Below are 15,471 nucleotides of genomic sequence, written 5' to 3'. Positions count from 1 at the left end.
TTCTCGATTTTCAACCCGTTCCCGTCCCTAATTTTTCCCGTCCCGAATTTTTTCCGATCCGATTAATTTCGGGATCGGGATAGAGATAGGAAACTCTTCCCGACGGGATTCCCGACCCGACCCGAATATAAAAATAATATTTTTAATAATATTTTTAATTAAAAAAATAATTTTATTTTATAATTTTATGTTTTAATATTATTGTTTTATAATTATCTACCATATAATTTTTTTATATTTATCTCTTTTAATATTAACATTGAGTTATAATTTTTTTTTTGTTTTTTTTATTATTATGAATAATTATATGTTTTTTTTGTATTAATCAAGTAGTTGTTTTAATTTATTTGTAATGCACTAAGATGATGTTTTAGTTTTTTAATGGTTATATACAAAGAAATTTTAATTTATTTGTAATGTACTATGAAATTGTTTGATTTTCTTCATAATTATTTTTAAAAAAACATTTTAATGGAATTTTTTTTAAAAAAATATTGTTCGGGATTACCCTCTCCGGACCCGACGGGATCCCGAACATTCGGGTCCCGAAACTTCTCGGGTGCGGGATCGGGAGAAAAAAAAAATTCCCAACTCCTATCAGAACGGGAATCGAGTAAGTGAGTTACGGGACGAGTCTCGACCCGATTTCACCCCTATAATAATTGATTAATTATTGATTTGGTATCTAGAAGGAGGCGATCGATGATTAAACATACTTTATAAATAATATAATATCACATTGATATTCCCGACTAATTAGTTATCGGATTTATTGGAATAAAGTACAATGTTATTTTTTAAAAATAAAATAAATTGTAAGAAGAATATGTGCGTAATTCAAATGAAACAACCAGCCATAATTATATTCACTCAATCATAAAATGAGAATTGATTCCGACTTGTTTTCAAGGCATGCCCAAGTTGCTTAGATAGATAAATATTTGATCAGTGTTTAATTAGATGTTCAATTCCCTTTACTAATATTTTCTTGGATTAGATTGTCGTACATACCTTGCTCAATTCAGTTTACATGACTAACATGATTGTACAATTGTTCAATCCTACCAACAGTTTTCTTGGATTAAACTGTCGCATAGAACTTGCCCAATGCGGTTTACATGACTAATATATTTTGCAAATTATTGGGTTACTTCAGGATTAATTATTCAGTACACCGGAAATAAAAGAAGCGACAACATATATATTCTCATATATCATTAGGGAACAAAGAATTAATTCGAACTTGATGAGTCTCATAAAGACTATTTATTCCTTTTATTTCTTTGTTGTATATGCAAAAATAAATAACTACGGAAGTAAATAGCAGAAGATGATTTAAGCTGGCTAGTGTGCTTTAAATTAGTAGATCTATTTTCTTGAAATTTGTAACCAAATGAATGGGTTATACGTTCTATTTTTTTAAAAGATTTTTTTTTATACGCGTTCTATTTTTTTTAAATTCTTCTTTTCTATATTTTCAATTTTTCTTATATCGGTTAATTCAAGAATTAAGTATTAACTTTAGAAATTTTCAATTGAATCGATTAATTCAATTCATTTTCCATTTTCTAAAAATAAATTCGATAAATCGAATATAAATAATTAAATTTTGATATTTTATATTAGAATTTATATATATTTTATAATATTTGTTGGACGTTTTTATATTTAATATTGTACTCAATTTTTTTAAAATTTTTTTAAACCATAACATGTTTTTCTATATATGATAAAAATGTATTATTCAATTATTTATTTTTAAAGAAAAAATCGGTTAATTGAGTTATCGATATGAAGAGTAACCGATTTTAATTCGGTTCAATTAGCTTCAAAGAAAAAAATTGTATATTAAATTTTTCCCTTGCGTTTCACAAATTTTTTTAAAAAAATCAATGAAAGGGAAAAAAAATACCCGAAGAATCTAAACTTTGGAATCTATCTATATATATACCTATATAAAAGTGTGAATAAAAGGTCAAAGTTTTACAATTGTGAAATAACAACTTTGTCCTTTTCTTTATACCATAAGTAAAATCATATAAAAATATATAGTGTTATAAAAGTAAAAACAACATTTTAGTTAGGGCATAAACGTAAATCAATATTTCTATTATATATGTGAAATCAATTATTATGATAAACTCAAAATTTACAAAGTGTATGCATATTAGATAAGGATTCAGTTTCTAAAATAATTGAAATACCAAAATACTTTGTTTTTTTTTATTTTTTTGTGGATAAAGTGAATATCCACAAAAAATTTTAAAAAAAATTCCATTATTTTCTTGTGGATAAAGTGAATATATATTTTTTTACAATTTTTTTTTAAAATATTCCAAAAAATCTTAATTAAATACTAATTAAACATATTTTTTTATAAACGAAATAAACAATTTTTTTTGAGTTGAGATAATATTAATTAATGGGCTTGATCTCAAACCGTGATTAAGTTTAGATAAATGGTCCAGCAAAGCTTATTATGACTTGTTCCACTGATTCAAAGATTAGTCTGTCTCGGCCCAATCCATTACATCACCCTCTCGATTATTGATATTGCTTGCGGCTCCTCAACATACCAAGAACGACGAATTGCACAGATGCCCACCGGCCACCTATTCACACCGAACAATCTCACGTCCTTGAAAAGTTCGTCCAAAAAGAAAATTACAGATTTAGATGGGTCAAAAACCATCACTTTTCTTTCACAAAAGGTTTGAAGACCGCGTTTTTCTTCCAAAAATTGATCTGTACGACGTATGGGGATTTTGCTAATTATTCAGAATATTTTTCCTTCCAAAATAATTGTGCGTACATCGTATTGGGGTTTTGCTTCTTTCTTATCGTAGCATCAGTTACCTTTAGGATTTAGAATCATTCTCTTACATATGTATTTTTGGTTTAAATTGTTAACATTGTTTTGCACCCTTTGCTTGTAAATTACTGGTCATGATCTCTGATATTGATTTCCTCACGATTGTTATCTTAATTATTTGTTTTTAGTTTAATCTCTAGAATTTGTATACAAGCTCTACAAGCTCAATGTTCTGCTTCGATCCAGAATTGATAGTTGATGCTCATGTGTTGATTTGACTTCCCTCCCTCCAACTGTGTCGTGCAACTAGCACATAATTTGTGTTATCTTAGTCTTTTGTGAATCTTGAAACTTTCGTGAGGAGCTTGATTGATTATTTTTCACATTCTTCTGACATCTCTCTCTTTTTACGATACATACACATTACATAGGTTGAATAGACATGCCAACCCCATGAGAAAGCTGTCTGTGAAAGCCTTTCTGTGCCTATGAATTAATTTAAAAGTATTTTAACTGATAGATAGAAAGAAAGTTGATATTAGAACTAGCAAAGTTAAATGATGTGTGCCAATTTGTTTTTTTTATGATATTTTTTCTTCTCATGTTAGCATCTTTTTTTCTTCTTATTATTAAAACCATAAGGCATGATTAACTTGGATTACTTGTTCTACTTCTCACTTTGAAGGGGAAAACGGTTGATTTTTCTGCGGATATCAGTTAACTATGTAAAAAGCTCTATCATGTGTTTTTTTGAATATATATTTCTTGTTACAGATTATTGTTCAATGGCAACAGTGCTACGGATCTCGATGATATACACGGAAATTCTCCATATCAAGGTCTATTTCTACAAGTTAGGATGTATCACATATATTTTAGAATAAATAATTAGTTTATGGTATTTTATTCGATTTCTAAATTATTTTAATTTCAGGAGCATTGGTAGAAAGTACCCCAGAATCCATAAATTTTGCCGAAAATTCTCCATCTCCGGGTATATATCTCATATGTTGTATAGTCATTTTTTAGTCAAAATTCTCTCAAGTATATAATTTTTAGGAGCATCTATAGGAATTACCCTGGAAGCAAGGAATTCGGTTTCAAATTATTCAAAGTTGCAGATTGAAAAATGTCGTCAACGGATTCAGAATGCATCGGAGTCTAGGAATAAAAGAAAATGGTGAACTTTGTTTTCATGGAAGACTTCTTTTATATAACAAATAAACAAATAATAATAGTATTTAAATTAGCATTTCCATAATTTTGTTAACATTTATTTCATTTCATTCTAATTTATTTTTTTTTGAGATTATATGATATTAATGTTCATAGCTTATGTTTCAATGTCATGTTATTAACTTTATCTATAGTGTTTTATTGGAAGGGGATAGTTCCTCACTTGTTGATGGTATGCAAACAAATTCAACGTCCCAAGGTATAATATTAAACTTATATATTTTTTAAAAATAATCAGTTTCATTATCATAAAAATTTCCCGTCTCAATTATATTAACTATATGTATTTGTAGAAATTACTTTAGAAGAATCCAACTTGGTATCAAGTTTTCAACCTTGATTGATCAAAGAAGTCCTCAACGGATGGAACGAAAAAAAGGAAAACAAAAAGATTTTCGTACCTTGCTTAATGCTGTTAAACATGAAGGTAAAAAAAATTTATCTTTAGCCATACATAGGCAGTCCAATATATTTTTAGATTTTTTTATGCTCTCTGAATTCTTGAATAACATATATATAATTTTCTCATGATGATGATTTAAAGGAACGATAGAGTTACGTGTCATCAGTTCAATGGCTAACTATCGTCATTGTGGGGCAAAAAAGTTTGAATTTGAAAGCCCTACATTTTGCTGTGATAATGGTAAAATCAGATTAGCTGACACAATTATACCATGTGAATTGTTTGTATTATTTATTGACACACAATCTCCAGAAGCAGAGAATTTCCGAAAGAGAATCAGAGTATATAATAGTGTATTTTCATTCACTTATTTTGGTGTTAAGGTGGATAATAATCTTGCTTCTTCGAATCGTGGAATCTATACATTTAGAGTGTTAGGACAAGTGTTCCATACACTTCCACCCTTGACTCCTCGTGAGGGAAAACCGTCTCATTTCCAATTGTATTTTTGGGATAACGACAACGAATTGGCTAATAGGATGAGTGTATTTGAAAATGCTGATATTTATAAAGATACTATGAAGGTATTAATGGATGTCATGAAAAAAAATCCATATGCTGAATTTGTGCACAAAATAAATGATTTTCCCTCTATTAAAGATGTAACCCTTCAAATATGCAAGAATGCTGGAGTAGATCAACGATGCTACAACAATCCTACACCTGATCAAGTTGCTGCTATTTGGATTGAGGGAAATAATCCGAATATTCCATATGACAGAGACATAATACTTCATGGGTCTGATGGACAGAAACATAGAATTAAACATTATTTTGGATGTTACGATCCCTTACAATATCCACTTCTTTTCCCAAGCGGTGAAAATGGATGGCACCAAAACATTCCTAAATTTAAAAATGAGAGTATTGTTTTGCAGTCGCTTCATACTACGAAGAATCCAACAAATTTCTCCTCGGTGGAATCTATTCTTCGGCCGAAAGAGAAAGGTACAATTTTTGAATTTATCATACATATTCTTCTATATGCTTTACAATTATGCCGGTGATATATTGTTATCTGATAGAATTGTTATGCCGAGATTTATTGTTAGCTTATCTGATAGAATTCTTTGATTTTGACGCAAAAAATAAATCGATTTCAGAATTAGATCAAGATGAACTTAGAAATATATTGAAATTTATTTGGTATCACAATATAAAATTACTAATTATTTTTAAAAGACTAATAATAATAATAATAATAATAATAATAATTATTATTTTTTTACTTTTTGGTCGAATAAATATTTTAAAATTTAATTTATTTATAATACTAAGTTTGTTTGCTATATTTTAATTTTAAAATAAATATTATGTACTACTATACATGTTTTCTGAACATTAAAAAATTTTATGTACTCCTACATATGTATTTCGAACATTGTTCAAAATTCACTTGATTGCAAATAAGTTGTTGAATATTATTGAATCAATTAAAAATTATGTAATATCTTAATTTTTTATTTTGTATTTTAATTTAAATGGTCATTTAATAAATTTGATCGTCTTAATTGCACTTTGATTCATGAAGAACTGATAATTTATACAACTTATTTTTATCGTTTTTGCAGTTGTTAGAAAAGATAGCAACAAGATGGTTTCTTGTCGAAAATACTATTGTTATAAATTTCAGATAAGAAACTATAGTTCATCGGTTCTTTTATACTCAAGGAGATTGTTGCAACAATACGCAGTTGATATGTATATCAAACTGGAAACGACCCGATTACAGGAACAATCAAGCAGAATTAAGATCGGAGTATTATCAAGGCATTGTGGATAGCATAAATTGTGGTGAAAATAGAGGAAGTCAGGTTGGTCAAAGAATTGTACTGCCTGCATCGTTCATTGGAGGTCCAAGAGACATGCGCAAAAGATATTTAGATGCAATGGCATTGGTACAAAGGTTTGGAAAACCAGATCTTTTTATAACAATGACATGTAATCCGTAGTGAAAAGAAATAAAAGAGAACTTGAAAGCTAATCAACAAGCTCAGGATCGATCGGATTTGACATCTAGAGTTTTCAGAGCAAAAGTTCAAGATCTGAAAAAAGAAATAACTCAAAAAGCAGTGTTTGGGGAAGTTTGTGCTTATGTTTATGTTGTTGAATTCCAAAAACGCGGATTACCTCATATTCACATGTTAGTCATCTTGAAACAAGAGCATAAGATAAATAGTACAGACCAATTTGATGATTATGTGTTGGCTGAATTACCTAAAGAAGAAAAAAATCCAATGTTATTTAACATTGTCGTGAAGCATATGATTCATGGACCTTGTGGACTAAAACAAACTCTTGCATGATCGGAGGACAATGCAAGAGTCATTATCCACGGAAGTTTTGCAAGACAACTATTCAAGGAGAAGATGGTTATCCTATTTATCGGAGAAGGGATGATAGTCAAACAGTGGATGTAAGAAAAACAAAGTTAAATAATCAATGAGTTGTTCCCTACAATCCTTATCTTCTTCTGAGATATGATTGCCACATAAATGTTGAAATTTGTTCCGGATTGACTGCTGTTAAATATCTTTACAAGTACATTTACAAAGGTCATGACAAAGTTGCTGTACACATTGCAACAGGTAATGAAGTCGGAACTGTAGATGAAATAAAAAATTTCCAAGATGCAAGATGGGTTTCTGCACAAGAAGCATTATGGCAAATATTTGAGTTTGAGCTGAATGAAATTTCTCCAGCCGTCATCAATTTAGCACTACATTTTCTGAATAAACATTGCGTGACATTTTGGAGGAATCAGAATTTAGATTATGTTTTGCGCCAAGAACACAACTCAAAAACAATGTTAACCGAATTTTTTCATACTTGCTCAGCTAATGCAAAGGCAAGAACATTGTTATACATTGAGTTCCCTGAATATTATGTTTGGGACAACCAAACTAAAAGTTGGTATGAGAGGAAGAAAAGAAGAGTCATTGGCCGCGTAAATGCTGCAAATCCCATTGAAAGAGAAAGATACTATTTGAGACTTTTACTAAGTCATGTAAGGGGACCCATTTCTTTTGACTATTTGCTAATGGTTAATGGAAAAAGTTACTTTACTTTTAAAGAATCTGCACAGAAAAAAGGATTACTTGAATCTGATCGAAGTAATTTTGAATGTATGAATGAAGCTGTTACCTTTCAAATGCCACATGCTTTGAGAAGATTATTTGCAACAATTTTGGTATATTGTGAAGCAGCTGATGTTAGATTGTTATGGGATACATATTTTGAAGCAATGTCCGAGGATTTAAAAAGACAATTTCATCAGAATCGAGAGTTCTTAGTCTCAAAAACACTTCAGAGTTTAAATTTAATTTTGGAGAGCATGGGAAAACAGATCGGTGCTTTTGATCTTCCACGAATATCTCTGGACATGCGTCAGTCCAATGCCACATTTTCTCGAGAAATAGAAGAAGAAAAATCTATACAAATCTCAGACGATGATTATTTGGCGCAATTCAAGTTAAATGCTGCACAACATGAAGCATTTGAAAAAATTCAGGAGTGTGTGAATCTGGGAAATGGTGGCTTATTTTTTGTAAATGGACCTGGTGGAACTGGAAAGACATTTTTATATAGAGCGTTATTGGCAAATATCAGAAAAAAAAAACATGATTGCCCTAGCTACAGCCACTTCAGGAGTTGCAGCTTCAATATTACCAGGTGGTCGAACAGCTCATTGTCGCTTTAAAATTCCAATTGATTTGCACGAAGAAAGTTATTGCTCCATATCAAAACAAAGCGGTCTAGCGGAATTGTTACGACAAACCATTCTAATTATTTGGGATGAAGCACCAATGGCAAAAAAAGCGGCAATTGAAACAGTTGATCGAACTCTACAAGACATAACTGGAATTCAAAAGTTTTTTGGTGGAAAAGTGGTTGTTCTTGGCGGGGATTTTTTGCAAGTTTTGCCCGTGCTTCCAAAAGCTACTGTCCAAGAAACTATAAATGCAAGTTTGGTAAAATCCTATTTATTCGCTGAGATGAAACAACTAACTTTGTTTGAGAACATGAGAGCAAGGACAGATCCAATTTTTTGCAAATTTCTGCTTCGCATAGGGAATGGAACTGAACATACTGATCTTCAAGGTAATGTTAAGAATCCCGATGAGATGATCATAAAATTTGATGAGGATGACGAGGAGTCTTCAGAGCAGAAATTGATCGATGAAATATTTCCAGATTTGGAAAATAATTATGATTCAGCAACTTATATCGCTAGCCGAGCAATTCTTGCATCAAAGAATGAGTATGTAGATCGATTGAATGAGAAAATCATCAAGATGTTTCCTGGAGATGCTAGAGTTTTTACAAGCTTTGATGAGGCTATTGACGATTCTCAAAATTTTTATTCCCAAGAATTTCTAAATTCATTAACCCCCAATGGGATGCCTCCTCATCGCTTGGTGCTCAAAAAAAATTGCAAAATTATGTTGCTCCGAAATCTAGACCCATCGGATGGTTTGTGCAATGGGACTAGGATGGTTTGTAGATCATTTGACACCAATTTTATTCATGCCGAGATTTCAATTGGTCAACACACAGGCAAACAAGTATTCATTCCCCGAATTCCATTGTCTCCTGGTGAAAATGAAGGATACCCTTTCCAGTTTCGAAGAAAACAATTCCCAATACTTCTTTGTTTTGCAATGACAATTAACAAAGCTCAAGGCCAAACAATACCTAATGTTGGAGTTTATTTGCCTCATCCTATTTTTTCCCATGGACAATTATATGTTGCGTTGTCTAGAGGCACATCAAGGGGGAAACCACAAAAGTTTTGATTCGACCGGATGCAATTCGAAATAATGATGATACTCGAACAAAAAATGTGGTTTATAGGGAGATTTTGGACAAAAGTTTGTAACCGACGGCTTAATCTGCCAATTTTTCTTGGGAGATCAGATTTGGAAGCCTCCACAGATGAAGGTAAAACATGTGTATTTCATATTTTAAATGTCATTCTTTTGCAAAGCATGCTTGAGAAATTTTGCTGTTACTGTGTGTTTCTTTGGGATTCTTCCTATCTTGAATAAAATTTATACATTTTTAGGCACTTCTGCACTTAGTTACTGTCCAAAAGTTGGTTGTTTTTCATCTCTACCCTGGAGTTAAACCAGTTTGGACTACTTCAGAGCTGTTCTATGAGGTTCCTTACATATATAAGATAAAAAAAGAATTTGTTTCGACAGAACTACAAATAACAAGGATTCTTTTTAACAGAAGATAAGAACAATTCTAATTAGACTCTAATGGTATGATAATTATTATATATAGAGTAATACTCACAACTGAATTCAACAAACACGATAATTTTCTCCAGAAATTTCCACAGACGCGTTCCTAACTACATCGCATCGAAGAAATCTGAGGAAGAACGTACAACCACCACATATCATTCAAAGTTCAAAAATATTTGAATCAATTTTCACACGTTCAAAGAAAAGATTTTTGAATCAAATTTCTCAGGTACTCTTTAAGCTTTCTGTGTTCGTAAACACGTATGTTTATTATTTATTTCAATTTTTATTACTGTTTAATTAATCTATTGTATTATCAAAAAATTTGCGTGTAGAAAATCACATAGTTCGAATGGATACCTTGAACATATGTCCTATTAACTCCCTGCAACCGAGGCAAAACAATGTTGTCATAAAGGTAAAAGTGGTACGACAAGGAAGCCAAGTGCTGGCCAAAAAAAATTTGAAGCCTATTAGAAAACTGATCTTCGTTGCGACGAAGAGGTAAATTTCTTCTTATTCATATTAATGCATATTTTAAATCGTTATTTTAATATTAAAAAAAGCATCTTTCATGCTAATTGAAGGGAACAAAAATACATGGAATAATGTTCTCAAACACAGTAGATTCCTTTCAAGATCAGTTGAAGATAAACAGGAATTACATCATCTCTAGTCCGAATATTCAAGAAGTCAACAATGATTATCCGAATGTCAACAAACGGATAGAACTGGTTTCCAAACAAAAACAAGGATTGACGAACTACAAGATCAATTCACTTGTTCCAATGTCACTTCTGGATTTACAATGTTCGATGATGCGATGACAGAATCACATGTTGTTGAAGATATAGGTAACAATTTATGTGAACAATAAAAATTTGTAAATTTATGTAATCAAATTATCAGACTTGTAAAATTTTTGCAGATATAATTGGTGTCTTGAAGGAGGTCCGACAACTAATTAAATCTCAGAAAAATGATACAAACATCACCGTATATAAAAGAGAGATTGTCCTTATAAATTCTTCGTGAGTATTAATCTATCTATATGTCTTTTTTTTAATATATAAAACAAAACTAATATTTTACAAAGCCTTATTTTAGTATTAAATATTAGTGAATAAATATAGTTTTACTGATTTTTAACTATTTTTTTCTCTTACTAAAGGCTTGAAACTATAACAATTACTTTATGGGATGATCTTGCGATTAACGAAGGACTATTTTTACAAGAGATAGAGATGGATATACCGGTAATAGTTTTCTGTAATTTGAAAAGAAACAACTTTGAAGGTAAATTTTTTTTTTTCAAATTTTATGATAATATTTACAAAATTTATTCATTATCATTATTCATTACTTCTTCTCATGAAATAGGAAAGATTCAGCTCAAGTCAACAATAACAACAACAATATTCACAAACCCATCTTGCATAGACAAAGAAGTACTAAACATATGGTATGATTGTCTTCGTTTTATTTTTGGACAAATCTATAATATTGATAGTATTTGTTTTAATTGCTCAAATTTTTAAATATCTTCATCTTAATCATTATCTACAGGTTAGGTAACAATTTCAAGGAAAGAAGTCTAGATGAATTATGGATGACACATCAAATTAGAGATGCTGAAGAAATTACATTGATGCAAATTATCACTCAAATTAATATACTACCAAAGGTACATATAATTTATAACACATTCTATTTTTATTACTTCACTACACAATTTTTCAATATTTCATAAATCGGCCAAATATTTTATAATGACATTTATAATACATGAGATCACGAACTATAAACTCATATTTTAATCATTTAACATATCTCATTTATTATCAAATATAGAACAAATTCTATTGGTTCAAGGCATACATAGATGAGATAGAGAATAAGGCAAATCCATGGTACGAAGCATGCAGTAATTGCTCGAAAACTGTTATCAATCCAATGGAAAAAGGAGCTGTAATAACTGCATAGACTTTGATATCAATATCGTGCCAAGGTAAAATCTACTTTAAATATTATATCTATAAATTCAAATGAGTTTATAATAATTTATTATATTAAATTGTTAATATAGATATAGAATAAGGATGACCGTAAATGATGCCACTGAAACTGCAAGAGTTACAATGTTTGGAAATGCTGGAAATCTTTTTATTGGATGTCGCGTTGAAGATTATATCGCTTCCATAACTAAGGCATGCAAATTATTTTTTTACTTACAAAGATATTAAATATTATTACAAATTACTAATTAAACCTTCTTTATATACAGGATGGCAATGCTTCGATATATTACAAGTTTTTGGAGACACCGAATAGTGCAGAATATACATTTCTTATCAAAATAGACAAGTCCATTGAAATAAAATAAGGAAAATCATCACTTGTCGTTGAAGGCATTCAAAAACCAAATCCAAATTTCAACAAAGAAAGTATTGCAACCAAAAAGAGTTCGGCAGATTTTGACCAACACAAGATTAAAAGGAAAAGAGGACATCCAATGAAGGAGCCGATCATTGAAAATATTGACATGTAAGAGAAAGAAGAAGAGAACAACACAAGAATCAAAATTATAGACGATGAAGTTATTGCTACTTTTGCAAGGAATGCTTGTCATCATAAACAAAATGAACGAAAGAGAGGTCGTCCAAAAAAAGAATCATCAAAAAGTAACCATGTGAAATTGCAGATTATTGATGGAGACAACACAAAAACAATTTGTATTGAAGATGATGAAAATATTGCTTCTCTCATGAAGAATAAAAAGCGGATGACAAAAGATAAGTCTTCGAAAAAGAAACAAGTCCACACTATAAAGCAAGAAAAGATATGACTCACTTATTTGATTTAAATTTTACAATTCATTATTTATATTATGTTTTTAGTTCTTTTAGTTTTATTTTTTTAAGAATGTTATATTTTTACTTTTTATTATCAATAACATTGAAGTAATGTGGTCCACAATATACACGGCATATTTTTAATTTTATAAACTCTGATATGATATCATTTCTATTTTCGATCTCATAAACTCTCTCAAACGCTACTTAAACTATTTACAAGACCTTCAAATTCAATCAAATACCTTCTTTCCTTAATATGTAATCAACATTTTCTACATCAAAATCCAACGTTCTCTTGCAATGAATCTGTCATGCTCGATTTTCTTCACCCATCAATTTTCAAAATATCTCAATGTCTAATTTACAAAATTACAAGATTTCTCACATTTTCAAAACAAATATCTTTTCGGCATATTATATCAAACCAAATCAACAATTAGTTACAAATTAGTCTATTTCAACTAATCAATTTAAATAATATTTATATATAATACAATTGTTTTCAAACGTGCACCGCACGTTTACTTTACTAGTAATTAAAAAAAAAGCGAAAAAAATAAGACAAAGCTTCAAAATTTAATTATTATAAAATAAATTATGAAATTAACTCTATATGGCCTGTCTATTCCTTTGGTTAATTATATGCAAACCTAGCTTGTAAAAAAAGATCACCATAAAATTTCTTAATTTGAATATGAATTCATTTGATTTATCTTAAAAAATTAATATAAAAAATGGAGATGTAATCGACAATTTTCTTTTGGCCACCCGTAGAATTTTCATGTTGTTGCAACTTGCATGCAGCCAAAGAGTGATTAACGTCCAAAACATGACTAATAAACTTTAATTTAGTTGTCTCAAAATATATATTTCAAATTCCCATATGAAAGAATTATTGGAAATTCGCGCGGGGATCAGTACGTCCTTCCAGCAGGTGAAAGGAAGTTGTCAAATACCTCGATCAAAGATCAAATACAAGTTGGTCTTATCTTCTCTCGGGAGATAAAAGGAAATTAAATGATCGTATTTATATTTATTACTCATATATACTATTGTGAGGTGTAAAAAAATTAAAATTGTCAATTATAGTCTCCTTCAATATCCCATTATTTACATGGACACTTGTTTGTGTCTTTCACGTACATATTGCTCACCTGATGAATACATTAAATTAGACAGTACTTATTTATTAATTTGTGTTTCTTCGTGCGCTAGATGGATCGGATCGGATCGACGAATTAGTTTATGGAAGAAGTTAATCATCCAAGTAGCTCCGATCCATCTTCTTACAATTAAGCCTCAGTTTGTCCAGAGTACTGTTACCAAATTTCCAACGGATCAATGTTCTAGTTCATAATCCATAAGATGGATAACTTAGTAATCAATCCAAGCTGCAAGTTTCAAGATTTACATATGACTTTTATTTCACTGCCTATATTTATTTAATTTGGTTTACAGTGGAAATTAGTTTAGTTAATACCAACATTTCATCATGTGTATAAATAGTTAATATTGAAATAGTAATGTAATTCATATTTATATTTTTCACAATCTAAATTTTATCGAAGTGTGATATATAGTGGAGATCAGTAACAAAAGAAAATTATAAATGATTTTACTTAATGGAATTATACTAATAAGTAAAAACAAACTTAAAACACACCAAAATTAGGGAAAAAAAACGAATATCTTACTTGGTAAACGATGACTCCCATGGATTCACTACACCAAATAATGGTATCAACAACACCTAAAAGACAACGGTTTTTTTGAAAAACCGTTGTCTTTTGGTCTTTAACAACGGATTTTACTAAAACTGTTGTTATTGGCCTCTTTTTAATGAAAAACAACAACGTTTGTTTAAGAACCGTTGTCTTATATGTGTCAACGACAACGGTTTTTTAAAACCGTTGTCTATGAGCGCGTTTTATATGGCCTACAACAACGGTTTTAATTAACCGTTGTCTATGAGCGGGTTTTTTTAGGCCTACGACAACGGTTTTTATTATCCGTTGTCTATGAGCGGGTTTTTGGAGTTCTACGACAACGGTTTTTAAAACCATTGTGTATGCGTGTGTTTTTTAAGCTCTACGACAACGGTTATTTTTAACCGTTGTCTTTTTCTATTATTTTATGTAGTTTAAGACAACACTTATCTTTAATCCGTTGTCTTTGTTTTGCTTTTTATTTTTTTATTTTTTTAAACACACATGTATATGTATATATATATATAGAGTAATTTTTAGCTGCCCAACCATTCCTGCCCAACTCGTCCCCAACCACTAAAACCCACTATCGGGTTTTAGTTTTTTTTAAAAAAAAAAATTTGTATCACTAAAACCCACTACCGGGTTTTAGTGGTCGTGGATGAGTTGGACATCATTGGTTGGACAACTGAAAATTTATATCTATATATATATATATATATATATATATATATATATATATATATATACAGTAATGAACACCTGCACCCTAGGATGCAGGATTTTTCGTGTGCGACCACCGGGTTTTAGTGCATTTTTTTTACACTAAAACCCGGTGGTCGCACATGAAAAATCCTGCATCCTAGAAAAATTGTACCGGGTTTTAATATTTTTATTTTACACTAAAACCCGGTCGCACATGAAAAATCCTGCACCCTAGGGTGCAGGTGATCAAAATTATATATATATATATATGTATATATATACACACATATAATACACAATCCTCTTTTTAAATACACGATCTTCTTTTTAAACACACACATATATATATACACAATACACAATATATACACAATCCTTTTTTTAAAAATACACAATCCTTTTTTTAAACACACACACATATATATATACATATATACACATA

At 30.2% G+C, this 15,471-nt stretch overlaps 2 protein-coding genes across 2 annotated transcripts; both read left to right on the top strand.

Moving 5' to 3' along the window:
- The first annotated feature begins 4,621 nt into the window (after window positions 1–4,621).
- On the top strand, window positions 4,622–8,211 carry LOC140860732 (uncharacterized). Its single transcript, XM_073263739.1, has 2 exons — window positions 4,622–5,459; window positions 7,100–8,211. The coding sequence occupies exons 1-2, from the start codon at window positions 4,622–4,624 to the stop codon at window positions 8,209–8,211; spliced, it is 1,950 nt and encodes a 649-aa protein (XP_073119840.1).
- A 106-nt stretch (window positions 8,212–8,317) lies between these two features.
- On the top strand, window positions 8,318–9,307 carry LOC140860731 (uncharacterized). The gene has a single exon (XM_073263738.1). It carries the CDS (start codon window positions 8,318–8,320, stop codon window positions 9,305–9,307), a length of 990 nt encoding a protein of 329 aa, XP_073119839.1.
- The last annotated feature ends 6,164 nt before the right edge of the window (window positions 9,308–15,471 follow it).

Source organism: Henckelia pumila, chromosome 4 (genome assembly GCF_033568475.1).
Source record: "Henckelia pumila isolate YLH828 chromosome 4, ASM3356847v2, whole genome shotgun sequence".
NCBI lineage: Eukaryota > Viridiplantae > Streptophyta > Magnoliopsida > Lamiales > Gesneriaceae > Henckelia > Henckelia pumila.
Note: the sequence above shows the minus strand (reverse complement) of the source record. Positions and strands in the feature narration are given on the sequence as shown.

Bases quoted from the DNA above. Each gene is read 5' to 3' on its own strand.
- LOC140860732 (XM_073263739.1), top strand. From the start codon at position 4,622: ATGGCTAACTATCGTCATTGTGGGGCAAAAAAGTTTGAATTTGAAAGC. The intron at 5,460-7,099 runs GTACAATTTTTG...ACATTGCAACAG, and splicing joins TCTTCGGCCGAAAGAGAAAG to GTAATGAAGTCGGAACTGTA.
- LOC140860731 (XM_073263738.1), top strand. From the start codon at position 8,318: ATGGCAAAAAAAGCGGCAATTGAAACAGTTGATCGAACTCTACAAGAC.